This window comes from Aptenodytes forsteri, unplaced genomic scaffold (genome assembly GCF_000699145.1).
Source record: "Aptenodytes forsteri isolate BGI_AS27 unplaced genomic scaffold, ASM69914v1 Scaffold185, whole genome shotgun sequence".
Classification (NCBI taxonomy): domain Eukaryota; kingdom Metazoa; phylum Chordata; class Aves; order Sphenisciformes; family Spheniscidae; genus Aptenodytes; species Aptenodytes forsteri.
This window is the reverse complement of record NW_008796214.1, coordinates 2,031,433-2,040,123: the sequence shown is the minus strand read 5'-3', so window position 1 is coordinate 2,040,123 and position 8,691 is coordinate 2,031,433. Positions and strand designations below refer to the sequence as shown.

General features: G+C 39.7%; 1 protein-coding gene across 2 annotated transcripts in view; it reads right to left on the bottom strand.

Annotated features, from left to right (window-relative positions):
* Nucleotides 1-7,236, bottom strand: part of EML6 (echinoderm microtubule associated protein like 6) — a 122,211-nt gene extending 114,975 nt beyond the window's left edge. For both annotated transcript variants that reach the window (XM_009288453.1, XM_009288452.1), the window contains exon 1: nucleotides 7,040-7,236. In XM_009288453.1, coding sequence (XP_009286728.1) covers nucleotides 7,040-7,236 — 197 coding nt within the window. The remainder of the gene's footprint in view (nucleotides 1-7,039) is intronic.
* Nucleotides 7,237-8,691: the final 1,455 nt, after the last annotated feature.

Below are 8,691 nucleotides of genomic sequence, written 5' to 3'. Positions count from 1 at the left end.
TAATACTAATTGCTGATATACCCATTATTATTTTTCCATTAAGTGCTAAAAGAAAGATGTGATTCTTCCTGCAAAAAACCAATCAAGACTTCGAAGAAAGAAAGTAAGTATCTGAAAATTGCTTAGATAAATCCATCTGACATCCATTTAGTCAGTAAGAAAGACAGGAATAATAGTTCATAGAGGTTGATCTCTTCTGTTCTACAAGATGCAGTTTATAAACTTCTGTAAAAGTTAGAGCTTGTATACTTTTGCAGGAAGTTTTATAGTAGAAAATGGTAATATAAAACTGCCCTGTAAGTTGTCCCCCCCATCCTTCTAACTAAAAAGATAATTTGAAATTAATTAAGGTTACTCATATCAAAGCATTTTCTATGAGTTTTCATCCTGTTAAACAGCCATTACGCACCACTACCTGATGTTTTCTTGTCAACTTAAATCAAATTGAAACAAAATAAAACAAGTAAAAGAGTTGCAGAGAGTTAATGCAGAGCAAATGTGAAAAAAAGCTTAGTTTAATTTTTTAAATTTAAGATACTGTAAGCAGTGGGGAAAAAAGGTAAAATAATGTGACAGAGAAATATCTAACTGAAAAATTCCAATATAAGACTAAAGCATACCAAAACCTTGATTTTTAATAAGCATTGAAACAAAATAAAACAAGTAAAAGAGTTGCAGAGAGTTAATGCAGAGCAAATGTGAAAAAAAGCTTAGTTTAATTTTTTAAATTTAAGATACTGTAAGCAGTGGGGAAAAAAGGTAAAATAATGTGACAGAGAAATATCTAACTGCAAAATTCCAATATAAGACTAAAGCATACCAAAACCTTGATTTTTAATAAGCTGGATACTCAGTTCTGTGGCATGATAAGTTGCTTCACACAAATCCAATTGAAAATGTACTATACTAGCTCATACAGACTTAAACACTTGTCTTTTTTTCAGCTGTGGAAAGATAGAAACATAATAAAGAACCAAACATTTTCTACAGAGGAATACAAGTGCTTCCTATTTTGTTGGACATGTTTCTTTCTCTTCCATTTTGAAAATGAGTTAAATCAATCTGATGATTTAAACGCTCAAAACTCCACTTGTGATTTTTAATAATAAACATCTTTTCACTTGTCCAAACAAGCAAGCGAGCTGTGACTAGACAAGCAATAAATCTTACTTATTCTTCTACTACCATATCTGACATGTCACTGGGAGGTATACAGACTGGTCTGTATAGTACTATACATCTGTATACTACTATACTGTAGCTAAATGACAGCCATTCCCATAGACATACTGCTACAAATGCCTACTGAGTTTCTCTAGACTTTTAACTCATCTATGTATTTTTAAAATCATGTTCAATAAGATACTGTAACTATATATTGCAACACATCTGATGCATTAATATGGATATTTAAGAAACAAATACTTATAGCAGCTCATGACCCAGTAAAGGCTTAAAATCTAAATGCAGCACAGCAAAAAGAGTGGCCACCAGAACTTGATGAAATAAATGGCATTCTCCCCTGGTTTTCTGAGATTTAAAGCAAAAGAAGCAATAAGCTGATTAGATGAGTTTTTATGGGGAATGAATTTCTTTAATATGAAACTCCTTTAACAGCCTACTGTCTCAAAACAGTTCCCAAAGCACGTTAGCATACACAGATCTCAGATTGTGCTTCACCCTAACTGTTCCAAAGTCACGTCTTTCAAGTTTTAATAGCTTTGCATAGGAACTTGCATAGCACTTGCATAAGAAACAGGTCTGGAATTTCTGTTGCTGAAAATCTCGGATGGCTTCATTGCTACTTTGCTATCTTTTAGGTCACTACATTTCAGCAGACCTGCATGCACACCTTCTGTGACTAAAGTCAAGGTTTAGCACAAGCTAAACTAAGACAGTACAGTCTTCTGTGCACTTATGAATAAGAAATAACCACAGTAACTTGAACATCATTCTACAGCGAACAAGTGCTGTCACTTACCATCCGAATGGTGGCAACTAAACATAAACAAAGTATTTTAGATCCCTTCAAATAGGCACCACACTATAAACAGAAATATTATTATAATACATAATTTTAAATAAAAATATTAAGGCACAATTTAGATATTTTAACTCTGAGGTTTTGATTTGCATACCTCTGCCATCAATTTACTTCTTTCAAAATTACATTTACTACAGTCAACAACATAGGACATTGCTTCAAGCATCATATTTCTTTTTTCCCAACTGCAGAAAGACAAGAAAACGTGCAGTCATGTTCCAATACGCATCCTGCCTCCTGAAACCATCACTCTAAAGAACAAACCAGGCCTCTAGTCACCCTCACAGCCAGTAAATCCCATCACCGCTGGCACATCTGCACGTTTAATCTCAATCTGTCAGCACAGTGGAACACACACACCAGCATACTTACAGCAATATTCTGATAAATCCGACATTACTATTACATTGTAAGCAGCCTTACATAAACAACACGCTTTGGTATCCATAGATAACAGGCGGGCTTTCCAGGTGCTGTGCCTGGGCACCAAACACTGCAGAGACCTGAGAAAGGGAGCAGTCTCTTGTGGCACTCTGCCTCGCAAGTGACTTGCTTGAAGGCAATTGAAATGGAAAATGTGCTTTTGCAAATGCATAATACTACAACATATCAGATAACACAGCAAACTGGGGTATATAAAAAGTGCAGGTGAAGTCTTTAATATGCTGTCAAAGGTGTTCTCTCAGTAAGTTTTGAGATATTCAGGAAAACTGTTCAACACTGCAGAAATTCTTGGAAATACAAGAACAGGGAGACGTAACTTTATTACTATACCATCAGAAAAATTTCTCAAGGTTAGGAATCTCTGTTTACCAATGAATTCTGTAAAAATAAATAAAATCAATTGTATTTTAAGTTACAATGAGAAGTATCTCAACTGGTTATATTTTTATTTTTGCTGTTTTCTGTGTCAAGCTTTCTTGGCTGTCACATGCATAAATCGCAGCTTTCACATGCATAAATTGCAGAAAAATTATAGGAAAGAACTGCCTCCATTCAACATTTCATCAAGAGAAAAAAGAGGAGTGATCTAATTGCTTGCTGCTATACAAGTAATGCACAATACAAAAGTAAGAAAACCTTCTGTTCTTTTGAAAGTGTTCAATTACTGTCAAAACTAATGATCCAGTCTTGCAAGTGGTTATACTAAACATAAATCCTACACTTGCATGAATTTTCTTGAAGGCAGTGACGCTGCATGAATTGCAAGATTCTCATTAATACATTAACTTACAGCCATTACAACGAGCTGCTGCAAAAAACCACTTTTAAATTACTCAAGAAGGAAAACAATCCCCATGTGTTAATATTACGGCTTCTGAAACCTAATCCTGCAAAGCATAAATGACTGAATTAGATGAAAACAAGTTACGCGTGTAATGATACGTCTACACGACACTTTCTACATTAAAATGTTGCAATAGCTATGCTTTTACATAGCTATTACACATTAGCTGTGATGCTTCAGCTAGATCACATTTCAAGAACTATCAAATGTAGAGCTACCGTGCAAGACGCTTCGTGATTGCTTTGTGGTCTGTAACATAGACCTTAGGGTAAACGTAGGGCTCACAGCTGAGAGAAAGGAGGAATATTCCGATCTCCACCACCCCGAGCTGCTAGGCTGTACTCAATAATCAAAGCTTTCATATTTTTTTTTTTTTTAAAGAGGGAGGGAGAAGAATAGGGTGTATTTTATGCTCTTCGATTGTAAAGTAAACTTCATAAATGGCATGTCTTTTTAGTCTCCAGACAAAATGCACCAGTAGTCTTCAGAGACCAGAACCAATGCTATTCATTTCAACCACCCGTCGATCCTCTTTTATAATGGCAGTACATGTTAATCAATAGCATTAACTATTCCACAACTAAATAACATGCAAGAAGAACTGTATTATACGACTAGAAGGAACAAAAGAATCAGAATGCTTTAGGTAAGAAGGAGAGCTCTGGAGGTTACCCAGTCCAACCCCTCCACAAAGCAGGGCTCACTTCAAAGTTAAATCAGGTGGTTCAGGACCTCATCTCATCATGAATTTAAAAGGAGGAAGAGCTTGGAAGCACAGCACCTTGTAGTGGCTTTGCACAGAAAACAAAACACTTCAGAGCTCACTTGTTCATACTCTGAACATCTACCTTGTTAGCTGAGTGCAGTATGTTAAGTTCCTTATACAAACAGAACTTATTTTTCAAATATGAATCTGGGAGAAAAAAAAAAAAGGTCCTTTCTCCATTAATCCAATAGAGTCTGGTCTACTTTAGCCCAAACTAAATTACGTCCAACTACATTATCTTGATACAAAGCAAGAGGCAGGACTATTAAACTTGTGAAAACACATTAAACATACACTTTTAAACATGTGACCTTTTCACCAAGGACAAATCTCCACTTTCATGACTGCAATAAACACTTCAGGGTAATGTGCAGGTTCTCAACCTTCTGATTCATGGGTTCATCAACTTTTTTTTCCACAAAATAGTATTCACTGAAACCTTTCAACACAGAAGGAGCTAATGGCAATCCTTGGAAGCAGAAGATCTTCCCACTTCAAGGTCTTCCAGTCTTAAGTTTCACAGTATTATCCAAAATATGCAAGTTTTATTTTTTTAAATAGTATTTCAAATCTCTTTAGAAATCACAACCTGTTGGACTGCAAATGTATGCACTGCTGTTTAGAAGCTAGTCTCAGGCAAGTAAATACCAACAAAAGCAGAAAAGCTGGCTAAGTACATTCATTCCATTCATCTCAATTGGATTACAGCTGTGAAGCCTAAAATGTGAGAATTTAAATTCCCGCATTTATTAGCCATATCAGTGATAACCACACAAGGAACCATCTACTCAAAAGTGCTTACAGTGGTGGGATATTACATCAATAAGGACTGCAAAATGCAACAAAAGCAAAGGAGGCAACCATTACCAGGTGCAAACAATAGAATATTCTAGCAGCTTTTTGGAGATTCTCTACTTCCTTAAACCCCGTGTGACAGCGATTTTTCTTTGCCACTAAAAGCTGAAATTAGCCATTATTTGGGTCCTGCTCATGCTTTCTGGACCCAGATGTTTCATCCTTTGTTGAAACTATAATCATCCTACAGAATTCTGATCTTGTTGCAGATCAGAAACAAAACTCGTCTTTCCAAAGCATTAGTTGGACATACAGCGAGTCCCTCAAGACACCTGCTGATCTGAACAGGTGGTTGTGAGTCTTCTTTAAAGAGTAGAACAGGCATAAGCAGCGTCAAAGTACAAATACCAGACACTCACATTCTTTCTATTCCTGTTGTACATTCTAAATGTGACACTGCCAAAAGCAGTCTCCTCATATGAGGTGTCTTAAAATAAAAGGTGCAAAAGTTGTACAATACAACTGGTTTTGGGAGGGAGGTTTTGTCAACTATAACAATCAGGACATTTTTTCCTCAGCTGATGGAATATTAAAATGAATATTAAAAAAAAAAAAAAAAAAAAAAAGAGAACCAAAGCATCACCATCCAACCAAAAACCAGGGGATATATGTAGATAGGTAGTTGTGTCTTGACAAATTATATTTCTAGTATTTAATAAAAATACAAACATAAGCTCAGAAATATACAACTCTACATGGATTACACTTCACATTCCATAGAGTATCAAAATTTATGTCCTTAAAACAATGAAAACTTTAATTTCATGATACTGCAGACACATCTAAAATACTCATTCTTCTCTGAAGGATCTGAGCAGCCAAGCGGCTATTTAAATAGCCTTTTGGAACTGATAATACCTTTGAAACCAGAATGAACTTTCATGCACACCCACCGTATTTCATGAAGTGCTACTGCTTTAACACATCACAACGGGGAGGAGAAGAATGCTACTAGGATACACAGCAGCCAGAAGCTCTCACTGGGGAGAGTGGATGGTTTTCTGGAAACAAGGCTCCAGAATGATTACATGACAATTATGTGGCTTTGCTACTGAGTGTCAAAACTCTGACTTCAGCAGATGTTTCCACACTACTACCGCACCATGAGTCACCTGGGACTATTCTGGTTTCACATCATCAAGAGAATGCTTCATTCATGCTGAATTAGGTGAATAGGGAGGGCAGCAGTTAGCTGTGCTCAGAGGAGTGTCATTACCATGCAACATCCTTTATAAGGATATTCTAGGTTCAGATTTCTGTCATAAAGCAGTAAAAACAACATTAATTTTCTATTTTACTGATGTAAATTTCTGTATTTTGGACAAATTTTTTAAAAGGCTACCTTGAACTCTGTTACCACATTTTTATCGTGTTATTTTGTGAGGTGCGGTAAAATTAATAATTCTGTAAGACAACAGCATCAATTAAACCCACTTCTTAGTATTTGAAAGAAAGAGACAAAAAAATTGGTCAGACCAGGAGCAAGACCTGTGCTTCTGTAGCCATCTTGCACCAGCACACTTGGGATTTTTTTGGCTGGAGTACAAACAGCTAAACTTGTTGAGTGAAAAAATTTTCCAGATGAATGATATGAAAAAAAAAAAAAAAAAGATTAGTTTGACCTATGAGCCAGATTTATGACACTCTTGTGCTGGGATTTGCTGAGTGTAAGGAGAGCTACACCTGCCTTCTATAAGACATCAGAATCGGAGAGCTAGGGTCCCAGCACTGGAAAGATTAAGGTGCTGGATCCGTGATTTTGCAGCACTGTTGCACTGAGATCTTCCCGGTGCATTTCCGTACTGAAACAAAGTGCTTTGCTTTTGGTGCAGTGCAATAGAAAAACTTACCTTCTCTCTTATTATAGCAACATTTTGAAGCTTTGCTACAAAAATAATAATAATCAACAGTATCCAGAAACCCAGCTTTCACCTAGACTGCTGGTAACAAATCTGAGCTGCTTTAAAACGACGGGTACAAGCTGAGCTGTGAGAAGCAAGGAGGGGGTATTCTGCCAGCCCTACATTCTCCTCCCTTCCCTTTAAACCCCACCCCACCCCACCACCAGAAAAGTCAGCCCCCTTACCTGATAATATCATCGTTGTGCCCGAGGAAGAATTTCTGGCTGTGCTCTCTGGTGTTATAAACCACGCCGACTCCAGCCACGAAGTAAACCACCTCCTTGCCTGCCGTGTAGTACAGGTTGTTGCGGCACTGGTGACCCCTGTACCCGTAAACCCACTCCAGACGGAGCTGGCATCTAGGAGCTGTCCGATCCGCCATGATAACCAATCCCCTCTCCCCACAAGCACGCACACAACCGAGCGCTGCCCCTCCTTCCCTGAACTCCTTCCCCCTTCAGGGTTTTCCCCTTTAAAACGTTAGCGGTCCCTGCCCAGCTGCCGAAGCTTCAGTTCAGGTGGCACTTTGGAGCTCTCAAATGGAAAACACATTCGCGGATCCGGTCTGCCGCCGCTCTCGCCGCTGCGCTGCCACCATCATGCGCTGCTGCCGCCGCTGTCCAGGGCGAGCAGCTGCCGCGTCCCCGCCGCTGCGCGACCCGGGCAACTTCTTGGGGGAGAAGGGAGATGACAAAAAGACACCTACATAAGCAGCAGACAGGGCTTTTTGTTTCCGAAGGCAAAGTAACTTCTGTGCGTCACCACCGCCGCCTGCCAAAGGCTCCCTGCTGCCTCTCCCGTATTGCTCCTTCTTGGCTTCCCGCTAAAAGCCTCCTGGGTGCGCTTCTTTTTAAGATATCTACCTTTGGGTCAAAACTGAAAGAGAGGAAACACAAAAAAAGTGTTTTTGAACTGCTGAATGCGTGTGTATTTAAAAGGCAAAGGGACTACTTTGATGGGGGGGAGCACTCTTTGGACCCGTGCTGGGGCAGTTCTGAGCAGTCTAAGGTCTTCTAAGCCTTTTCGGGAGGATCCAATGCTCCGAGTCTTCATATGAGATACTATTGAAAGAGGGGATTCGTATACACCATCCAGCATAAATATGGTACTATTAGCCCACCTTTCCTTATCTCCCAGCAACCCAAAACTTCCTCCTTTTGGAGTCTACAGCAACTACGTAATTAAAACAGTTTTGCATTCCCATTTTTCAGTCACAAACCACTCCAATTCGCCATGAAGAAGCGGGGGCTTGTGTTTTTGTTTACCGTCATCCTTTAGAATGATATTCCCGAGGAACACATTTCCTTGCTTGTCTCCTGCTTTTTCTAAAGCAAGGTTTGTATTGTCATTATCGGTCGGGCGTGGGTGCTGCACGTTGTTTGTGAGAAGACATCCACCACTTTATAGTATCACCCGACAAGAGACCAAACCCAACCCTCCAGAAACTCGGCCACAACCGCCGGGAAGAGAATGCTAAAATCAGAGGAGCAAAACCAAAGACTCATTCATAGAGCACAGTGCCAGATGGAAGGGAAGAATAAACTACCCACTGCAAGGCGAACCCCTTTACCTTTCCCCACACAACACGCCTCACATTCGCTGTCCGCCCAAACGGAAGAGCGGCGTGTTGGTACCGGCTTACACGGACGCTTACAGCGCCGGCAATACTCCCCGGCGTCCCCGGGACGCAGGCAACATAACCCGCAAGCGATACAACCCGCCCTCGATGAATTAGGCTCCACGCTCGAAGCAAACCTCAGAGTAAGACCTGGCATCCCACCCAGAGCCAGTCTCCAGAGGGGGGCATCGTCCCCCGCGGCCCCCAGGCCAGCAGTCC